Here is a 23,326-nt window from a genome sequence, read left to right as displayed (position 1 = left end):
ACCCTGAGAGATATGATCAGAGGGTCAGAGGCGGTACTATTAACGCTCATTACGTCTACGTACAGTTATAAATCCAGGAGCCACGTTTCATTTTTGCTTTGCAGACGTAGGTTGCTGCCGTCTTACGACTTATGTTTATACTGTGTAAGCAGGTAGAAAACTCTCCTCTGACAAAATCTGCATTTTAAATGTATTATGCATACAGCACTTGGACTTCTTTAAAAAAAAAAAAAAAAATGCAATAACATTAATGTTGAACTAATTTGTAATTCATGAGGCTGGAGAAAAAAAAAAAAATCCATAAAGTTGTTCAAGGATCCTTAGATTCCACTGTGGGAAATCCCATGAGCGTACTCTGGAGATAAACCTTGGAAGAGAGTAATGAGCAGTTGCTCGTAGCTTAAGCGGTGGCAGCGGGTTGCCAGTAGGTGGCAGTGTGTATTCATGCAACCCGTTTATTTCCTAAACTGAACAGGACTGCTTTAAATTTAATTTCGTGATAATAATAATCTAATAATCACGAGACAGGGATGGGAATGCAGTGGTGGGGTCTGATCAGAGAGCTGATATTTGATGTGTGTGATAGAACGAGACTTGTGAAGCTCCTTACAGATCTAGAGGGAGTCCAGGCCTTCCTCTCGGCCTCTCAGCGCGATGCATTATGCAGGTGTGTAGACGGAGAAGATGCAGGCATCAGGATGCTCGGCCGCATGCAGCAGCAGCAGCAGCAGCAGCAGCTCTGTGTGCTTCCCAAGCGTCGAGCTCCGGTGTCACAGTTGTTTAACTCCAGTAATGCGGGCCAATTAAATATTATGTAGGGCCGCATGCAGGGACCCCCGCGCTTCAGTTCATACCGGAGACTCCCAGAAGCTCAGGTCAGGAGGCTGCAGTCTCTGAACATGAATGATTAATCCTCAAATTGACTCACTTCTTCTCCAGAGAGGCTCTCGCTGCTGGTAACAGTTAGCTGAAGAAGACAAGAACAGCTGTTAGAGTTTGTCGTAGCGGTTGTCGTCCTAATAATGTCAGGAGCAAAGGAGTGAAGACATACGGAGCGGTGATGCATACAATGAGGGGTAAAAAGAAATCTCACCTGCAACGTTTGGTGATGAAAAAAAAGAGACCCCTGCTACGAGCAACTATGCAAGTTTGAAATATTATCAAAGATATTCATTTATTTAAAAGGAAATAGATAATACAAATGAAACGAAATTCATCTTGTCACAGAAATGATTTCATGAGTCATTAACAGCAAAAAAAAAAAAAAAGAAAAAAAAGAATCCAGTTATCTCACACTAAGCTCATTTGCCGTCTTACTAGCAGACATTACTCTTATGAGCTTTATGACATGAGCAGTTTTGACACAGGGCGCTTCCGAAAATGGGGCTTTCTGTATTTCTGTATACTGTACAGTGCAATGCCGAGTAAACAATACATCACATCTGATCATTCATTGGTAAACATCGTTTATATCAAAGAACAGAAATGTTCAAAGTTTCATCAATACAGTACATTAATATCAGACTTCACATAGACCCTGGGCAACCTCCCAGTCTCAAAATATTTCACATTTAATTATCTCCCTTTGGATTTCCACCACTGACTTCTGATCAGTGTTTTTTTTTTTCTTTTTTTTTTCTTTTTGCAACCTTCAGTTCTGCTTTCTCCGAGTGCAGCCTCACCCGCTCTTCTCGCAGTTCAGCTGCCCTCTGCTCTCCTTCAGTTTGTCTTTCTGGCCCTCCGGGGCCTTGGAGTCTCCTCTCAGATCGCTCACCACGGCTCGGAGCGTCTTGAACCTGTCCAGCCGAGAGCTCTGGGCCGCCTGAAGCCTGGCGTCCGAACCCTGAGACGCGCTGAGGGAGCTGAGGGAGCGCACCGCCGCCAGGCCGCGCTCCCTCCTGGAGGGGCGGCGCGGCGTGGTCATGGTGCCCCCCAGCTCCCCCGGGTGCTCCATGTCCCTGATGACCTCGCACAGGTAACGGGCCAGGTCCTGGCTGGAGAAGGAGAGGGCTTTCTGGGAGCGGCGGAAGGTCAGGGGGGACGGCAGGGTCTCCGTCTCCGAGGGGGGGATGGCGAGGCGCAGGGCTATGGCGGCGCTTCCGTTCCCGTTGGACGCGCCTTTCTTGTTGTTGTCCTGGGGAAGCTTGGACTGCGGGTAGGAGATGATGCTCTGCGGGTAGCTGTAACGGAGCGACTGAGCCGGGCTGGGCTGGAGGGAGCGCTGCAGCTCCACCATGTTGAAGGCGTTCTGAAGGGAGCGGAGAAAAAAAAAGAGAAAAGAATGAAAACATCAAAGCTGCACGTTGCCTCCTGTGTAATGTTTTGGAATTTAAGAGATAATGAAAAGCAGCACTGCCACATGGCGCTAATGCGAGCGAGGTATCTCAGCTAATGCCTTCAGACAAAGATCCGCGTGTAGAAGAGCCAACAACAGCACCATTGATCAGCAAACTAATTAATTACCTGATTGCAAAGGGGAGGGGCTATCACCAGCGCCATTAAAACAGGGCCACTAACTTGCTTTATTTCAGTTAATTGACTCACATTTCCAGCTCTCCAGGGAACTGTTATTTAGTTTTCATTCCAAGGCACCGACGCCGTTCTCTACCAAATGTTAATGTTTGCTGTTTTAATTTCTGCACTTGTTTGTAAAAGTCCCAGAATATAGAGCGGATGACATTTAGAAACGCACGAGAATTTAAAGAAGTTTTTATTTACTTTGTCAGTCTAAATGCCAACAGGTGCGGGTTTTATTATTTATTTATCCACTCTGGATCTATTTATTTTTACCTGGTCCTGCTCGCCTCCGCCTTCCTCGTCGTAGTTGAGCACGTTTTCCCGGATGTCCTCCCACTCGCCGTGGTGCGCCGACACGTGGTACACGCCCTCCTTGAGGCCCTTGTGCCTCCTCCAGCAGGAGTAGAGGAACAGGCCCAGCATCAACACTGAGGGGTGCCAGAGAGCAGGTTAGCGCAAGACACTGTCACGTTATTAAAATGACAATGCGAGGGAACAAAAAAATGAAATAATAATAATAATGATAAAAAAAAACTTTGGGTGTAAATGAAATTTGACAACGAGAGCAGAACGTTATGATACGAGCGCGGGAATCCTAGCAGCTCACTGGCCGAGCAGAATGCATTTATTTTTCATCACATCTAACACCCGCAGCATCAGTCAAAATTAAAGCGACTAATAATATAAGTAGCAAACAGCTTCTCCATCGCACCGGCTTGTCCTGTGTGACCCGTCGGGGCTCGGCGTCCGTACATACTAATGGAGCACGGAAATAGAGACCTACCTAGTCCCACCTATCCCCTTTGATGTTCCCTCTCTGTTTCCTGCCTTATCAAAGACCGCAGTTCCTCGGAAACCTATTAACTGAATTTGTACTCCTCCCAGCTTAAACTCAAAGCCTCAGTGGCTCGGCTGAAGCTCGGGAGGAATGCTGAGGGAGCCGGGCAGGAAAGGTCCTAAAGCACACACATCAATCACAGCTATTGTGTGCTGAATTATACAACATGCTGGACTGACCTTTAAAGTCCATTAATCTCAACCAATATTTTTCTCCCATCTGCCATCCCCTCACCACCACCACCCCCCACACATACACCCCTCCCATCCCCTCCTCACTATCTGTTCTTACTAGTTCAAACTTTCTTTCTTCTTTATCTCTGTGTTTTTCTTTTTTTTTTGTCTCTTTATATTGGAACTTCCTTCCCATCTTCCCCCTCCCCTCCCTCACTCATTAAGCCCCACGCCGTTCCTGTTTTTCAGTCGTTCTCTGGCCTCTGCCTGGCCTTGGCTTTTATCTCTCACACTAGAAGGGATCCGTTTCAACCGGAATAGTTTATATGGTGAGAGCTAAGTGTCGGCTTAATTGGAACTCTTCAGAGAAACGCGGGGTAATCACATTACTCTGGGATTTTTAACGGAATTGCTTTGAAAGAGAAGAATGTATTGGTGGCTCTTTTAAGGGAGAGGGGGTCACACTAACAGGTAGGTACTCGTAAACAAAAAAAAAGGAAGAAAAACATCTCCCTTACAGCCAATCTTCACACGAGAGAAACAAAAAAAAGCAGTGACCTCAATCAGAATCTTCATCTCTGTTTATTCACCGCTGCCTTTTTAACTCCTACCTTCTTTTTTCTGTTTCTGTGCTGCTCGCACACCAGATAGAAGAAGATAAATTGTAAGCATTCAATCCAGCCCCCCCCCCACCCTTCCCCCCCCGTCCTCAGCGTGGGGCGGCGCGGTATCGATCAGCTGACCCGGCTCGTTCACCGTTACGCCGAGGCGATATTGCAGTAAACACCTGAATCTTGATGAGGTCGAACCAGATGCCGGTCCTCACCGCCAGAATTACCTGCTCCGGGGGGGGTGCTGCCTGCAGGCGCTGCGCTCGCCCCAACCCCAACCCCAACCCCAACCCCAACCCTTCAACACCACCTGATCTGTTATTAAACACATCTCTATAGGGGAAGAGTTCGATTCGCAGCGCGCTGGAGCTGAAGCACAAACCCCTTCAATAAACACACACAATTAGGGCACAAGTAACAGGTAAATACACACACACACACGCTGGTTGCCTTGCCCCCCCCCCCTCCAACCCCACACACCTGATGTGCATGTGCATGCAACTACATTCCAGTGAGATCAATATCTCCCAGGGTGGAGAACAAACATCGCAGTCATTCATCAATCCATAATGCTGCTGCCTCCTCCTCGCCCTCTAACCGCTACTATGACCAGGGTATTATGATGTTACCGGACCGGACCGTGCATTATGAATGAGCACAGAGTAAACTCCAACGAGGCTTGATCAAAAAAAAAAAAAAAAACACTTCTTCAACGCGGCTCCACTCTGCTGAGGTGAACGGGGGAAAGGTGAGACAAAACACAAGCGGAAAAAGAGGAAACGAGAGCAGAAGGAAATGAGACAGGTGAGAGATGAGGATGAGTTGGAAATAAACGTGTTTTATTTATGAATCTTTCAGGGGCTAAAAAGTACAGGCACTTTACATGATTGTTCGGCATCCAGGAGCCCATCTGTGGAGCTAATTTCTTCTATTCATCACACAAAAAAAAAAAAAAAAAAAAAAGGAGACAAGAAGTCAGATTTGAAATTTGAAGCCGGACTAATGAGGACGTGTCAGACATCAGCTCATCTGGCTGCGGCTACACGCTGAACTCACATTCTGCTCGGCCTGTGATGCCTTATGTAAACCTTAATAATGGATGATCATTTTAACTTTTAATGCACGTCGAGGCAGAGCGGGAGTCCCCCTTTAATTTAGCACCCAGCCAGCTGCCTCGCCCGGTGCAGCGCGCCGCACGTGAGTGCGCTCTTAAGGTGCTGCTTCCTGCCGTGATGAGGGTCACTCTAATCCAAACTACACTGAATTACATTGTACCATTGTATTGCCAGCTGTTCGTTACACTCAAACACCGCATTAGTTTTCTCATTTCAGCCAAAAAGGATCACGAGGGGTGAAGCTTTAAGTTTTGGGAGAAAGATTTATTGAGTTTTTGTTTCAAGGTGTGAAAATGTAATTACACTCAGCCAAGAGTGCTTATTCTAATCCAAATTACATTAAGGAACAGACCGTGATTCTTGGCGAGTTGAAAAGTTACACCCTTGAATATAAATGCCACATTTGCGACAATGGACAAGCTACTTGAAATGGACTGCGCCTTCTTTTAGTTAGCATGCGAGCAACACATGAATTTTCATGAATGATACCGAGGCTACACTTCATCATCTTTGAATTCATTATCAAATATTGAAGACTGCTTTATATGTTTCACTCTCAAGCACCAGAATAACTGATGTCCCAATACTAGCCACATGCCCTGGAGGGAATGTTGAGTCAGTTATAGAGGCAGGGACAGTGTACCGAATTGCCCAAGCATTTTATAACCCCGCCTGTGACAGAAAGACTCATAAAAACAGCTTTATAGGGGGAAGTGAGTGCAACAACATGCAAGCGGCTCGCACATACGCGCATACGTGTCCTTCCATCTTTGTGAGGACTAGGAAAAAACCTCATTCCTCTGCTAGAATCCCTCATGCTAACACAATTAACCACTCATCCCTTTCCTCAACCATAACAATGAATATCAGGGATCGTCCATCTTTCTCGACACAGTGGCAGAGATATCAATGCATACACATTTAAAAAGGCTCCACTGGCAGCAGATGTGGGTAGATATTGAATCTTGATCCTATTAGACCTTAACACAGCTTATGAGACCATCAACCATGCAGTTTTATTAGACTCTTTATACAAGCGGGCCACTGTCATCGGTGCTTAACGGGTTCAAGTCTAGAGTAGAAAAATTATTAGAATAACCAATCAGTCCTGATGGATTATTAAACATATTAAGACATTTTCTCAGACTGATTTGAGCTCTTATTAGTTTTGTTTATTTTAAGACTGTAAGTTCAATGACTTTAGATTTTCACAATTCAAAATGTGAGTTAAGGCTCTGAGAAATTCTATGGGTTTTTTTCCACTGGTTTCTGACATCAGACTAAATGGTTAATATGATGCATATATATATAAAAAAGGCTAATGATAAAAAAAATATTTTTTTCTCAGTGAAAATATATATATGTTTTTTACTTGTGGTGCTCCTAATTTCACTCACTCTGCATTTATCAGATCATATAGATCCCTTCATGGTCTACGTCACAACGTTAGCCGGAGGCAAAACAGAGGGAAGCTTGAGGCAAACACTGTCACTGTCAACCAGGGAAATGCCGTCTTGCTGAATTTATGGGGGCCAAAACTTCAGTAAAAACAGTAACTTCAAATTTTATTGCACACCAGCCACTGCCAGTCACAGGCGACTTAATCATTTTCAGCCTGGATAACATTACGGTCAATAAGTCAGTCTTTATTTGGAGGATTGTTGATACATGCTAATGCTAACTACGAGCAAATGCAACGTTAGTTGTATGTTTCACGCATGTCCAAGCAGAAGTTGTATTTTCTATGTTACCCTCCACAGTGGTTCCACTTACTTATTGCAATATTTAGGTTGGAGAGGCTTCACTTGATAAAGACAGACCAGACTTCATCCCCTCTGTGTCCTCCTCTGGTCATATTGTCCAGTGACTGAGAGTGTAGGGGTCAGTGAATATAGTCCCATCAGTCAGAGTCAACTTATTAAAATAAATTAGTATACTGTAAATATAAATATATTAGTGTGTTCTCTAAAATATTAATTTTCCTCGTCCATTCTTGCCAAAACAGTCCGTTGATACATGCTAACTGCTGTTCACAAGCTACATTGTTTGACATGTTTTGCCTCCAGCTAAGCCCCACCCCTCAAAAAACGTCACACTGTTTACAAACTGTGAAGGGGTCTATACAGCGTTGCATTAAAAGTTATTTGTGCATTTGTTGTTTCATGAAAACGAACCAATATTACACATCTACATATCTGTGCACTGCAGAAGTAAGTGCTAGGATAACTAGTTAATGTTAAGGGGCGAATTAGACTCAGAAGTGTTACCGGTCGTAGGGTGATGTGGTTTTATCAGCTGATGTTACTGAGGCGGCACCATCAGTGAGACTTATGAGGAAGACGGTAGTTTCCACTGACACTTGTTAAAGGTATGAGTAACATCTTTTATTATCTAAGAAATCAATGTCGTTAGAGGGAACTGAGGTTAACGTCTAAGCAACTAAAGGTCTCTGTTATTTTGGGTAATGTTAATGTTCATGAATCCACCATCAGAAGAACTCTGAACAACCATGGGGGCAAGGACAAAGCTCTCCACAAAGACTAAAGTATATTTGTCCAGCATCAGACCCTCATCCTGTCTGTTAAACATGAGGGTGGACCAATGGATTCTGAATTATAGCAGCACAGACATCTAAAATAAAGTGTTCACATACTTTTGGAACTCACACCCTGAGTAAATGATTAATCCTCTCAAGCAAACTAAAAGCATGAGTAATATTTCTGTTGTATTTGTTTGATTAGGTTCTTTTTGTCTATTCCCAGGACTTCTGCTGATGGGTTGAGTCATGTTTTTTGTGGAAATATAAAAAAAATTCTGAAGGTTACAAAAACTTTTAAGTGGCTCTATATGCTTAAAAAAAAAAAAAAACAGAGACTGATTCGGTTCCTTTTCACGGAGCCAAATGCCACCACTGACCTATTCTATGGACATCTGTCTTGCTGACTTTTAAATTCCGTGCTAAATGTCACAGAAACATCTTGTACCTTAACAAAACCGAGACGGATCGAGACGTGCTTTCCTCAGCTCGAAGAATGAAAATTATTTTTTAATCTACTACATAGAAGGCGAAAGAGCTTGTCTGTATGTGTATTTATAATCAACTCACCAAGGGCGAGCACTCAGGCTTCAATTATTAAACTCAAAATATCAAAATTCAGCAGCTCGGTTCTCGACAGGCGCAAAGAAGAAAGCGCATAAATCTCATCTTCTGGTTATTGATTTTAAGATTTTGAACCTGACTACAAAGCAGTGAATGGTTGTGTCTCTGGTATACATTTCTTAACTTATGACCCCCTTTATATGTCAGGGCGCAGCTTCAGATCATCCGATAAGTCTTCAAAGGGAGGCTTTCTCAGCGAATGCTCTCCAACTACCACACTCGCAGTTTTCACTTTAAATCGCTTTCTAAAAATTTTAAAAAAAGTTTTTCAGATTCGTTATCGTTATCTTACAAGTAAACGTTACGTTCCTCGTTACGTCTTAATCGGGCGCTTTATATTTGTCTCATTTGTCGCAGTTTGAATTGTTTAAAGATGTTATGCCCATAAATAAGAAATAAACATTCTGACTCGACTTAGATTCATACCAACTCCAAGCTGGACTACAGCTGGGAGAGCGCCGCGGTTAGCTTTACATTTATTCACACGATGTCTCACAAATATTATAACTTTAGACGTTTTTCTCCCAATACAAACTCTTGTTGAATCCAAACTACCACTTTAACCTGCGAGTCCTTAAATATGAAAGGGATTCTGATAAAAAAAATAAATAAAACTCTTCACAGCTGGTTTTAACTTAAAACTAACCCTAGAATACAAACTGTCCTCACTCTGGTGAGGTTTCGCCTGTTGTCCATGGGCTGCACATAACATGAAGTGCGCAATGTGGACACATTTGGGATGACATGGGAAAACAGAAATGTACAAAGAAATGTGTCAGGAAAGGCAAAAAAAAAAAAAAAAAAAAAAGACATCAAGGGAGTAAAATGAGTGGATGGTGGGATATAAAATAAGTTGGACAGATAAAAAGTAAGGCTGAGAGTGAAATTGACTTTTGAAGTCAGAGCATAACACTGGAAGAGACAGCGGACACAGAAGCGATGAGAAATAAAGAAAAAAACACATAAAGAAACTTCCCAATTCTGTGGGGACTTCTGCAGCTTCCCCATGAATCGCAAATTAAGACACACAACGTTTCGCTGCTCCTCTTCCAGTGCAGCTATTTGTTTCATGTCTCCACCAGCCTCCCATGGAGAAATCACATTGTGGCACAGCTCAAGAGATCAATACGGCTCCAAGATATGTGAGTGAACAGATTTCACAGAAAACAAAGAGGGGTGGGAAACAAATAAAGCAGTGGATGTTACACATGGAAGCGTGAGATAATGCAATAATTCACCGCGACTGTGACAACAGACGGAAAATAAAAAGATACATCGAGATGGAAAACATGAGTTTGACAAAGACAAAGAAATAATAATAATAAAAAAAAGGAACAGATGACGGCGGCGTCGGGCTACCACAGGTAGAAAAGCACGTAGTCAGCATAGCTACCTAGAAAGGCCATGACACAGATGCTGATGGCGAACATGGAGCTGAGGCTGAGGCTGTTGCCGTCCACGTTGTGGAACATGGCGAGCGTCACCTCGCAGTGCCGCCCCCGGTAGCCCTCGCTGCAGCGGCAGGAGTAGCGGGACGGGGAGTGGGCCACGCAGGTGCCGTGGCGACAAGGCCGGCTGGCGCACAGCGTGTAGACGCACACCCGGCCCGACGCGCTCTCTTTGGTCATGTGGCCCGGAGGGCACCTGTGCAGATAAGACGGGGCGGCGTGAGGCAGAAGACGGGAGACACTCGGGAAGCCGGCAGATAAAAAAGAACAGAGAATTCGACAGAGCTATGAGACCTAAGCTGACAGTGTAAAAATAAATCCCTCAGGAGTTACACTTCTTATATCAGATTTAAAGATATGCTCTTTGAAGGTCCCGGCTGTAAAAAGAAAAAGAAAGTGAGAAGCTAAGATTGGCTTTGCAGGAGCGGTCCCTCAGTATATTTGTACAAAATATCCCCTGAATATCGTTCACCCGTTCCTCTCGCTTCTCTCGGCGCTTTGTGTCCTGAGGTGGTGCAGCAATCACAGAATATGGGTGTTCAAGTCCCCGTCGGTTTCAGAGCCTTAAATCAGGGCCGTGTCCTGCAGAGTTTAAAGAGGCAGCCAACACGCGGACAGCCTGTGCAGTCACACACCACTCTATTAGGCACATGTTTTTAATAAGGATGCATCCAGCCTAGATGCCATCTGGTGGACACTTTGACTTATAGATGAACTGTACATCTGCAGCATTCGCTTTTGTTTTTTTTTGTCTTCTGTGAACCATTTTGACTTGTGACAGCAACGAAAGCACAGGTGTACTCGTCATACATTTGTGAATATTCAATGTCATGGTTTACTTAATTAAATGAGTCAATTCGCACTTGCTTGTCTTGCTTGGACGAGTGAAAGTACAAGCTGCGCCGGATAAAATGTTAATAAATCCTTTACTGACATTCTGTGTTGGCCAGTTACACTGTTTAATAATTTATCATTTATAAATACTTATAGGTTACTCACTTTCGAATTCAGTCAAACTACTATATCTTAAGGAATAATACATAAAAACATGGGCTGATACATTTTTAAGATCAGGCAGAAGGTACAAGTCATAAAAGATTCTGAAACACTTCGAAGGTGGGCAGCACTTTTAATTCCTCTTTTAGGACATGTCTGAAATCATGCTGATTCTCCTTTATAATTTATTTTATGACAGTGGTAGTGGAGACGGAGAGGAAGTGCTGGGGTGAAGGGAGGATTTAATCTAACCTGAGCCACTGCAGTGAGGAACATATCCTCCGTTTCTGAGGCGCCTGCTAAACAATGGGAGCCATCAGGCCCCTTATTCGCTTTATAAATCTTTCAGCATGAAACAGTTTGAAGAAAGATTTTATGTAAAAAAAAAAAAAAAAAATTGTATAACTTGATTGTCTATCATTGGGATATACACCGATCAGCCACAACATTAAAACCACTGACCGCTGCAGTGTTCTGCTGGGAAACGTTTGGACCTGGTATTCATTTGGGTGGATGTTACTTAGACATGTAGCACCTACCTAGACCAGACCAGACCCCCCCCTATTATTATTATTATTATTATTATTATTATTATTAATTCTCCAGGTGCTCCAGTTTCCTCACACCTCCAAAGACATGCTCGTTAGGCTAATTGGTGACGTTAAATTGACCCTAGGTGTGAGGGTGAGTGCTGGTTGTTTGTCTCTATGTTTTCCCTGCAATAAACTGGCTACGTGTCCAGGATGTACCCTGCCTCTCGCCGCTGGCTAAGCTCCAGCAACCCCTGAGACCCTGGTGAGGATAAGTGGTAGTAGAAGATGAGATGAGATGACAACAATAATAGTATCGTCTATATAATTATCACTATTATCATTTTATCTTGTCTCTTATTGTCAATCCAAAGCTTATTAACTATTATTTTTGTCATAATACTGTGACTGCCATCATCACATACATCAAAAAAAAAAGAGGAAGGTGGTCATAATGTTATGCCTGATCAGTGTACAGCACACCTTATCATGAATTTTGACATTATTTGTCTTCTTTGCATCTTTTTATTTGATCAGCTTTAAAACCTCCTACATATTAACGCTGGAGCTCATTCAACCTAATTTAAAACTTCCTACATTTTAAATAAGTAACTTTGCTGTGTTTGGGTCTTGAGTTTGGTGCTGGCATTACTAATTTCATAATAACCGAGGTTTAGGAATGCACTTCATGTCTCAGGATGCATTCTTGTTAATATGTGCGCGACGTGCCTGCGCACTAGAAAAGCCTCATTAAAAAGCCGGCGGTTATTTGTCCTGTATATTTACTGCACCTGCACTCGTGGTGCCTCCAGAGGTCCACGCAGACCAGGGGAGGGGAGCAGTGGTGCTTCCTGCACGCGTCTGAAGAGCAGCCCGCGGAGATGCCCTGCGACGTGACCACCTGAAGCCCCTCCGAAGGCCGCTCCCAATCAAGGGGGACGGGGCGTCCATTAAACCTCACATCTCGCAAACAGCCTGGTGGGGGGAGAGGGAAACGGAGGGGGAGGAGAAAGAGAGTTTACAATACCAAAGGACACACTAAGACACCAGTCCTAAGGCGAAATCTTTTATAGACACACATTTATACAGCAGCAGGGGTGTTAACTCAAACACGCAGGCACACATAAAGAGACTCGCTTACACACCTGCAGACCGACGCAAAAACACGCTCTCATGCAGGCAAACACACAAACAGCCTCGGGCTAAGCTGTCAGCATGGACTGTGTTTTTTTTTAGGATATTTTCTCTGCTGGTTAGTTTGCTCACTCCGTGGGAAGCGCAAGGTCTAACACATCATTTAAAAACAGATCAGTGCCACTGACTCCTCTTCTCTCATCAGCTTTTCACTAAAGGCATCAAAACACCTTTGGGCCTGGTTCTATAATGCAGAAGCATCAGTGAGCGGTAAAAAAATATGCACCAAATTCTTTTTATGTCCAGCTGTGAACTCCACTGCACTTTGAGTATGTTAATGACTTCATCAGTTCGGCTTATTTCCCCCATTCGCCCGACGCTTTACGCTTCACACGAATTCACTCTGCGTCATTCTTTGGAAGCAGGTGAGCAGCCACCTACCGAGGAAGCTCCGGTTGTGTCCGGAGGGGAAAGAGTTTCCGAGCATCACCACGGAGGGATCGATAATGATCTCCTGACTCCGGCCAGGCGACGCCGTGACCTCCTGTCGTCCTCCACCTCCGTCCAATCGAAGGGTGAACTCTCTGCCGAAGCGGTCCAGCTCCACCTCGTGCCACTCTCCGTCATCCAGGCGGCGGTAGGGCACCGTGACGTTGTAGTCTCCATCTCCCAGGTTGTAGAAAACCGCCAGCAGCCCCTGAACAACCTGAGGTACACGGTAGTGCTTTAGTGATTTTGGGTTACTGACTTTCAAAGAGTGGAAAGCATGAAAAAAAAAAAAAAAATAGAAGATATTTTAATCTGTTGGAGCAGCTCCATGTTTGAAGTGTCAAAACCTGCCAACAGGAGCCTTTTGCACTTCTCTAAAACGAACTGGTTCGTTTTGTCGTCAGCTGCAGGAACAGCGCTCGTGCTAGTGTAGATTTTAATGGTAAAATAGGGTGACACGGATTCTGGCTGACTGACAGCCTTACAGACTTGGACCGGTGCCATATTGTGCAGCGCTGATGGGAAAAAGAAGAAGAAAAAAAAAATAAGATCTCGAGCATAACAGCATTATAAGAAGTAGGCCAGCTCCCAGGGTGAAGAAAAGGCTGCAAAGGTTGGACCGGGCGAGCATTGTGAAATTCCACTACCCAGGCGAGCCTCACTCCCGGTGAACGCGCCAGAAAAACGGCATGAAAATTTCAGCGGCGAAAATTATTTTAGCAATTTTGCAGCCACGGCGCGTTGGCGAGACGCCGCACACATCGCGGCAGCCGGAGTCATCCCGAAGGGAAGGTACACAAGAAACAACAATTATCCTCAGCAGTTAAGGATGAGTGAGCACAATGGACTTAACCAATGAGAGGCTCCTATAACTGCGGCTTGTACATGTCCAAAGCTTAATTGGAAACAGTGGGGCAAGATAATTCACATTCAGCCCGGCCTGCTTTAACTATTGCTCCCTCAGCATGGGCATCTCAAATGCGACTCCGCTCCTGGACACACACACACACACAAACACAAAACCACGCATATAAACAGAATAAAAGCTGACTATGCTCTCCCCATCCGTCTCTCAAGTCCACAACGAAAACGAGCAGATTGCTCAATCAATACTCAACAAAGAAATCTGATTACATAAACTTTCTGCACCGCCCCTCCTGAGATGTATGCAGTCACTACTAAGCACAAAGATTTCAAACAAACACCTTTCACATTTCAAAGTGCAAATACAAACAATTAGAATAAAAAAACACTATGATTTTAGTGGCTTTTGACAATAGCGCAGTCACGTCTCCCAAAAACTTCTTTACTAGATAAATGTGTTCTTCACAGAGACACCACACTCCTTGGAGAGCTGTATGCTGTTTATACCCAGCTAGCCCCTAGTAACCTTTGTGTGAGAGTGTGGTTATTTATTCAGCGTGCACTCTATCCCATATCTACCCTTAAGGAGAGAAAGAAAAAAAAAAAAAGGCCAGAGAGACAGCCCCCTTTAAATTAGAGCTGTTGTCGGAAAACACACCCGGCTTGTCCCGAAGTGTTTCTCAGAGCTTTAAGACAACCAGGCTCAACACGCTTCACTGTGCTGCTGCAGACAGACATCAGATGCTTTATACAGCTCACCAATTCAGTTCCAGAGAGGCTTCCGCCGAGAGGCTTCACAGCCCACATACAGTAAAAAAGGCTGCAGCCCTTTCCTGCCTCTGTCACCGTGGGACTGCAACCAGAGAAGAGGACAACATTGTTTTTCCTCATGTTAGCGTGAAGGACCCGGGCGAAGAACAAGAGCCGAAGCTTTAAACAAAGCTGTCTGACAAATAACAGGCGCTCGCGCAAAAAGTGCGAGATGTTCTCAAAGACAGAGCAATCGATGTGGAAACACAGCGAAAACGGTGACAGGCTCGCTTGCAAACAGGTGACCTGCGAGTTAGCCGGAAAAGTGACAGCCCCGAACAGAGACGTTTACTTCCAGGTGCTGCTCAGCAAGTCAGTGAGACGAAAGGGTTTTTCTTTCTTTTCTTTTTTTTTTTTTGACAAGAAACACCGGCTTCGTAGCCACTCAGGAATGTGTCAGGCAGGTAAGGCATGCCATTATGGAGATTTGGCGAAGGGAAGCAGACGTGAGTCCGTGTGAGCACCATTTCACCCCAGCTGTAGCATAGCAAGTAGCATGAGGGCAGACGTGTCTCGGGGCTCGCCACTCGAAGCAAGCTGTGCCAAAACCTTAGAGAGTAGGAAGTCGCCTATTAACGTGGACACAGTTGCTCTCTTGCCACACTGAATGCGCTTGAAACATTAACCAGAGACAGAAATAACCAGGAATAAAGTGGCCTGTTTTTCTTAATAGCAATTCCGCTAAATAGGAGCAGCTTTCTACAGTACTACAGAAAGACCTTGTTGAGAACATACACATGTCAGTCAGCGGCCCCCTCAGTATCCGCCTATACGTCTCCAACCCTGATATTACTCACTCTCAGCCTGACAAGCATTTGCAGCAATCACTGTCCAGGCCCTAATCATCATTTTAAGACTCGCAAACAAGACACTCTCAGCTGTCAAGGAGCACGGTGAGGGGGGGGAGTGACCTGTCACGACTCACCTCTAAACGCAGGTATTCGTTCTGCTCCTGCGAGAGGAGGCTGAGGATGACACCGGCGGCGGCGCGCGTCCGAACCCCGACCTGGACCCTGGTCTGTCGCGCGGGGAGGGACCACAGGAACTGGAACTGAACGTGGCTCCGGCCATCGAAGGAGAACTCCGGAGACGCTTGTCAATCAAAAAAACACGAAAAGGCTCGTTCAATTTATTCGGCTGTCAGATGGCGAATTCATGAGAATGCAACAGCGAGGGCGTGCTGCCCGCTCAACCAAAGCCCTTTTATGTAAGCCGAAGTTATCTTTCCACTGCAGCAAGTTCCCCACTTGGTTTTGATGCAACAGACATGTTCGGGAAAAACCTTACAGGCAATTAAAAGCAACTCCGAGTGTTGTACCTTCATCACACTGCGGCCCCGTAAACCCTCTTTCACACAGGCAGCTGAAAGAGCCCCACTCCCCATGACAGCGGCCTCTCTTGCCACAGGAGGGAAACTGCTCCGAGGTGGTGCAGGGGCCATCATTAAGAGTGCAGCCTGGCAAAGTGTTGGAGTATTCAGCTGGGGAGCCAAGGTCATATAGCTGAATGGAATAAGAAGAAGAGAAAAATATGATAGTGTGAAGCAAATGAATGGGTAGCCATCTCTGTCCTTGCATTGCTAGTGGATTAGTGAAAGTCATTGACAAAAAAAAAATTGCATCTTCCAAGATCCGACGCAGCGTAAAATAAGAGATATGACCTACAGATGTGACCTAAAAAGCAAGTAATTACAATTTCTCACGATAATTGCCACACGTGAGATACTGTGTCTTCAATGTTTTTCAGACCGAGGACCCCAAACTGATGGAGAGATTACGTAGGGACCCCCTACCTCCTATATGTGTTCTATATTAAATTAACCCAGTGCTATTTATAAATATACATTAATTCCTGCACGGACCCCCCGGGGGTCGCGGACGCCCTGTTGAAGACCTGTCGTGCAGAGGTTTGGGGAACTGTTTATAAATCAAATTAAATCCCATAATTAAACTAGAAGAAAGAGCCGTACGAGTAATAAATAATGTGAGTTATTTAGAACCAACTAATATTTTATTTATTAAATGTGCCACATTCAAATTCTTGGATTTAGTTCAATTAAAAATATTAGAAATCCTTTTTTTTTCGAGCGGGGAATAAAAGCCTCCCTGATGGTGTTCAACATTTTTTTTTTCTAATTAAGAGAGAGAAGGCATAGCTTAAGAGGGCTCTTTATTTTTGCAACATGTAAAACAAGAACAAATGTAAAACACAGATGTGTTTCAGTTCTCGGTGTGGAATTAAGGAATGGACTATGTGATGAACTGGAGTTATGATAATCAATTTCAAAAAAGCCCTGAAATGTAAGATGATTGAAGAGTATAATTAAAGGAGATAGAGTTCAAAGTGACTTAACTTGGATGTTGTAGCAAGTGATTTTTTTTATTATTATTTGAATAGTTTATTTAACTTTGGTATTTTTCTGTAGAAATTCAGCTGGATTGATGATCTAGGACGGGTATAAACTATAAGCCTCAGGCTTCTGCCTAAATTCCTTTTTTTGGTCAGGGACTGAGATATTACGCCGTGTATTAAATCATGGAAAGCGAAAATAACGACCAAAATAAAACAAAGAAAAGACAAAAAAAAAATGAAAAAGTACTTGAGCTGTAATTAACCAACACAAAAATGTGGCATCAAAATGTGGCAGGAATCAGCTGGTCAGAGAGGAGTCTTATTTCTGCAGACAACGGTGTTCGCAAAGTTATTTCAGTTTCAGCAGCAAACAACGGAGGGGTGTCAAATCTTTCTGTACAAAAGATTATAATGCAGAAGTTTACAATACCAGCTGAGCACTGCCATTAACTTATCATCTTCACAATAGAGGGTATGCACGTGACGTCACAGCCAGTGAAGTCTCCATGGTTACGGCCACCGAGTAGCAAAAAGTGACAGCTGAACATGGAGATTAGCAGCATTAGTTTGAATCATAGGCTTTAACAGAGTCTAAATTGTAAACTTAATTAAAAAAAAAAAAAGGTGAAGAGCTGTTGTGACTAATTGACTTGACTAATGTTACTCCTCAGTAAAGCTCCTAGCGTTAGCATCTTTTATGTACCTGCATTTATCATAACTCAAATGCTACCTAACTGAAACTGAGGCTATTATTCACTTTTCAAAATCCTTACTAGTTCGTGTTGATCACTGTTGAGTCCAGTTGTCCTTAATTTGATCTGATAATCCACATTTTACTCGGTCTCGCTGTATCCACTGCTACATTCCGCCATGTTTTTGCCACTCAGGGGGGCGTGGCACCGGGCGGCAGTGACGTCATTGCACATCCTATATTAACTTGTATTAATTGTAATGACTTACGAGTAAAATGTGGATGTATTTGTGCTTTACTTAAGTGGTTTTATTTCCACCATTAAATTATTAGGCTGCATCTGATCTCATCACCGATCAGCCACAACATTAAGACCACTGACCAGTGAGAAGTAAATAACATTGAGCATCTTGCCACCCAGCACAATGCAGCCTGACCCAGGCAATCATACAAGGAGGAACAACTGAAAAACAAAACAAAACAACAGCAAAAGGTGTTGACCAGATCCCAAACTGATCAAGTATCTGTGGGATGATCCCCAGAGGCCCCTCCCCTCAAACTATTGGACCCAACACATTTTGTTTCCAGACACCACAGGACACCCTCAGAAGAGGAGGTAGGCGGTCATAATGTTATGCCTGATTGCTGTCAATTCTCCTTACAAGTTAATAATCCCACATGTGATCATGTGCTATTAAAACTGACTTTTTCTATTGATATTCGCATTTATTTTCTCTGATAATACAAACAAACAGAGAGAATCAGGGTGAATCTGACCAGAGGAAAAATAATGATGAAATGTGACCAGCATCAGGTTTTCTGCTGAAACCTTGACATCTCATTTCCATTCTTATTGTAAATGAAGAGTAGAGTCCTCCATCATATATGCAGCCGTGTAGTCGAGCCGTAGATGTTGACAGACGTTGAAAGGATTTTATTAAAGTTTAACTTCATCACTATATGTATGATTCCAGCAGATAACTTCCAGCCAGGTATGCGCTGTTTCCAGTCGGAAACTAGGTTTTCACAGGACTGATAGAGACCTTTGTTGCATGATGCAAGGACTACCAGGGGAACAGGAGGTCCTGGCTGTCCCTCAGAGAAGTTCCTCTTAGACATTAGTGTGAAATAATGTCATGATTAGAATAATTCCTTAAGTTATAGACACAGTCACGTTTGAGCTGTGAGGATTTAATCCCAGTTGGTTAAATTCTGTTTTGAATTTGGAGAAATTACAAAATCCTCGTGACATACTGCATTCACAAACACTTTACCTTGCTGTCCACGATCAGGTTCCTTATACATCCAGTGTAGTGTTTGTGCTGCAGCTGCGGGTATTCGTACGATATGTTCTCATTGACTCCTCCGAGCTGCAGAACATGGCTTCCGTTCAGATACCTGGGAATGAAGAACAACAACGGAATGAATTAGGCATCACGTAAGTTCCCGAGGTTTAAAAGAGACCTCCCCGTGTAAAGAGCAACAGAAGCGAGGTGGAAGAAATTACCCACACACACGTTCACACCATGTACCTGCTGAGGTTGTCAATGAGCGTGGCATCCTATTATTGTTTCTATCTTTTTCTCTTTACATATTCACGCTGGGTAAATTACATTTGTCTGAAACAATTAAGACGCAAATGAATTCTCTAAACCACCTCTCAGCCTTTCAGACTATACATATAAAGTGATTTTTGCTCAAACAGCAGCACAGCTACTGACTTCTTCTTTTTTTAATGGATACTTTCATTTTTTATGAAAAGTGCAAACAAGCAGGTGCAAATGAACAAAACACAACCAAGGTCATAGGATGAACAATTGTTCAAAGTTAAGGCTACTGTCTCATCCGTCTCACTGGCTGAATAAACACACCAGTTATTTCCAGCATTTTTAATTTTCAATTATTTCTTTTTTTGTGAGTGTTTCTTCCAGCGAGTGTAAATATTTCCAATACTAGTAGAGACACTAGCAGTTTTTGTGAGGCCGTTTGCTTTTTGCGATGGTCTTTCTGCAACGAGATAAATATTTTCTTTACCTCAAGTGTGAGGCGTTTGTCCAAGATGGAGAGATGTGAATGTTGTGCCGAAGCCAGAACCCAAGGTTTTTGAGATACGTCTTTGCAGAAAGTCTGAGTGAAAGGACACGGCCACGAATTGTCTCGTCATTCCCCGACTTTCTCTTTCTTTTCTTTTGTCCATTTTAAATGCACGACCAGTTCCACTACATAATCTCAGACTGAAATGCAGTCGTGAATGGACATATTTAATGTCGGGTCTATTCATTAAATATGAATAATAGGAGAAGTACAGCTGCTTTCATAAACTCGGAGCTTAAACGCACAAAAATAACGGCGAGCGCAGCGTCAGGCCACGGCCACAAAGTGGGAAAACAAACACAGCTGCAACCAAGAGAAAACACACACAGTCAAAGATCAGTTGGCATTTCAGGGATTATATCTGAGAATTTCATCAACAGTTCCTCCCCTCCAGAGGGGACAGCAGGGCGCGTGCTGAGAAATCTGACACTATGATAGAGCAATCCGGGTCACAATCTGACTTCATTCCGACCAATAAACATGTGCACTAACACCCGTCTAGGTATTTTTAGGTTTATTCTGGTCATATTCAGAATATGAATTCAGATACAAAAAAATGAAAGAGAGAAAAAAAAAAACAGATAAACAAAACTAAATTTATGCCAATACTGCATTACTCAAAAAAGAAATGTAACCAAAACAAGACCAGAAAGGTGTTGGCTGAAAGCTCTGCTTATTACGCCGACACCTCCATCCATCTCTGTCAGCTGCTACATGCTATATACAGCAGCCAAGAAAATAAAACATTAGAAAACATACTTCTTCATGTACCCAGCGTCATTTGATCCAAGCTCTAACATACACACTCGTATCCAAACCTAATGAGTGTCCTGTCCATCAACACTTTTTTAAACATTTGGTTTGTACTGGACTCTTTAATATCCATCTCCGAAGCACCAGGCCCATAGACTGAAACACACTATCTTTTATGAAACAACTTGTGGATACGTTGTGGCAGTAGATCATTATACACCTTGTACATCAGCAGTGGTATTTTGAAATCTACAAGTTCATTGAATTTGAGCATCAGATCAGTGATGAATAATTTGTCTGTGTGTTACTGATAATCCTGATCTGAATCTGCTCTTTCCTGAAGCAGATAAATTGGATTAGTGATTGTTTTGAATGTTTTCCCCCAGAAGTAATGTACGGCAGTATGAGGGAGTAATAGAATATTTGTAGCGAATTTGTGTAAAGAATTTCTTTCGCTTTAGATAAGACTTGATATTTTCTTTTTGATATAATCAATACGCGGTTTCCAACATAATTCATGGTTGATAACAACTCCCAAGAATTTATTCTTGTAAACTCTTTCTTTTGATTAAACATGAACCATCCCTGATGAAATATAAAAGATGTGAATGTTTTTTGGTTTTTAATTTGAGGGAACAACATGACCTGTTATTATTATTAACGAGCAACGACAGCAGCAATTCTGATATTTCCTCGAGCAAATAACGCAAAACTTCCTCCGGTTCTACCTTCTGATGTTTAATGATTTGATGCCGTTTTTTGTTTGACATCACACTACGCTTTAAGTTTTAACTTAAAAACTAATGAAGGAATTAATCACTGGCGAAGATTATTGTTGGGTGCAGGCCTCATTAACTTTTGGGAAGCCTTGATTTAAATGTGACACACCCACCGTGAACCGTGACGGGGCTTCCTCTAATACTTCACGCCCATAAAAGAAGCCGGATAATGACTGCGTGGTTGATTTTTATGTAAATTTAGAGCCGAGGCCAGCATGACAAATGTCACCGAGTAAGTTCTGCATGCCAGCACATAATAAACAAAACCAGGCGTGCGTCGTTAAAACGCCACTAGTCAGCCGTGGAGCAAACAACAGCGAGCGAGAATCTGAGCAGGACTGACACAGTGAACATGACGGAATAGATCTGAGTATTAAAAGCTCGAACACCTAGTAAGTAAATCTGTAAACAAATAACTTTCTCTTTTTCCTCTCTGTCTTTACTACACCGCAGAGCGCCGTTGCCATGGCTGCTCAGACTCCAGTTCACAGAGGGCTCTTTATCCCGACGGGAGCATGCGGCATTTAGACACTGTCCCTACGGGCCATGCATTCTTTTAGGTTTAAACGCAGTGAATAGAACAAAACCTCAGTAGATTAGCATTGTGCAACCAAACAAAAACACCCAGAAGGCTCTCTGGAGAAATGCTAAATCCTAATTGCTACTTACTTACATCCAAACAAGTGTATCCACATTTATTTACACATTCGTCTACATACATGCTCGCGTAATTCTAACACATTGTATTGTTTATATCATGGTTATTGATTATTATTATTGCCTCTGTTTAAAATTCGCAGGAATTTGGAGGAGTTTGTCACACTTCTTTCTCTCGGTTATTGATCTTACTTTTCCCTGTTGGGGGTGACCCCTCGGATTTCACAGGAGGAGCGGTCCTCTGTCATTGCCCACGAGTCCACGCCTTCTGTCTCCATGACAATCGCGCTGGAACATCGATCCAGAGTGAAGCGCACTTCCTTTAAATTGGGGAAGAGTGAAAAGAGAGAGGTCACCGGAGTCGCCGCCGCCGCGTTTGTGCGTACGCGCCGAGCACACTCTCTAATAATTGAGGCGTATATTTTAATATGGCATCTTCTCTGCGGGAAAATGAGAATGACATGAAGGGGCATCGGCATTAAAGTGCTTGTCTTACTTTACTGTTGCTCCTCACGTCGAGGCGATGCCAGCGTCTGTCAGCCAACCCGATGTTGTTCGTTAACTGGAGGACCAGGGTCCCGGAACCGTGGTTAATTTTTAGGCTGGGTGTCCCGGCAATCAGCTCTGAAGAAAATAATGGTTGGCATTAACACTAATTAATATAACGATCATTATTAGACCTGTAGGGGGAAAAGGAAAGTAAAAACACAGCTGAAAAAGCAAAAAAAAAAAGAAAAAAGAAAAAGGAAAGGTGGCAAATTGTGCAGGTGTAAGAAAAGAACTCAGGGGATTAATGACAAAAAAAAGAAAAAGAAAGAAAGAAAGTGAAGATGATGATGAAGAATACAACATAACATGAGTAGATTATAGCAGGGAATCTGTCTGGAAAATAGACAGACACGGTTGTCAAATAGGAAATAAAAACCAATTAAGGGGCTGGTTCCAAGCTCCATGGATTATACAATAATTATGACACCGCTTCTCCTTAATGAGCTATCGCTGCAGATTTTTTTTTTTTTGCAAATCTCATTTTTTAAATAGTGCGAGTCCCACAAATTAAATTGAATTCATCTTCATTTATCATATTGGGGAGGAGGCAGAAATCTGACTGCAGCAGTGGCAAATAGGAAAGCATAGAAGTACGCTTTGTGTAGTTCGCATGAGACAAAAATATACAAAATAAAGTCACCGCACATGTGTTTGCAATGGAAAGTCATTCTTATGGCTTTTGTAAATGTTTTGTAAAGACAAGCACCCATACTTAGAGTCTTCCCTTTCAGCAATTACCAATTCGGTTTGATAAAATATTTACTAC

The 23,326-nt window shown here is 43.1% G+C and overlaps 1 protein-coding gene across 1 annotated transcript in view; it reads right to left on the bottom strand.

The window, feature by feature from the left end:
- Positions 1-1,144: 1,144 nt before the first annotated feature.
- The window catches only part of LOC125015393 (neural-cadherin-like), a 94,202-nt gene continuing 72,020 nt past the window's right edge, over positions 1,145-23,326 (bottom strand). Inside the window, exons 24-33 of the mRNA XM_047597220.1 lie at positions 22,508-22,635; positions 22,204-22,331; positions 19,003-19,126; positions 16,004-16,187; positions 15,611-15,777; positions 12,964-13,228; positions 12,180-12,363; positions 9,808-10,058; positions 2,791-2,945; positions 1,145-2,248 (exon numbers count right to left, since the gene is read on the bottom strand). Of these exons, the coding sequence (XP_047453176.1) occupies positions 1,679-2,248; positions 2,791-2,945; positions 9,808-10,058; positions 12,180-12,363; positions 12,964-13,228; positions 15,611-15,777; positions 16,004-16,187; positions 19,003-19,126; positions 22,204-22,331; positions 22,508-22,635 (2,156 nt within the window). The 3' untranslated portion in view covers positions 1,145-1,678. The remainder of the gene's footprint in view (positions 2,249-2,790; positions 2,946-9,807; positions 10,059-12,179; positions 12,364-12,963; positions 13,229-15,610; positions 15,778-16,003; positions 16,188-19,002; positions 19,127-22,203; positions 22,332-22,507; positions 22,636-23,326) is intronic.

Source organism: Mugil cephalus, chromosome 10 (assembly GCF_022458985.1).
Source record: "Mugil cephalus isolate CIBA_MC_2020 chromosome 10, CIBA_Mcephalus_1.1, whole genome shotgun sequence".
NCBI classification, from domain to species: Eukaryota; Metazoa; Chordata; class Actinopteri; order Mugiliformes; family Mugilidae; genus Mugil; species Mugil cephalus.
This window is presented reverse-complemented; position numbering and strand designations above follow the sequence as displayed.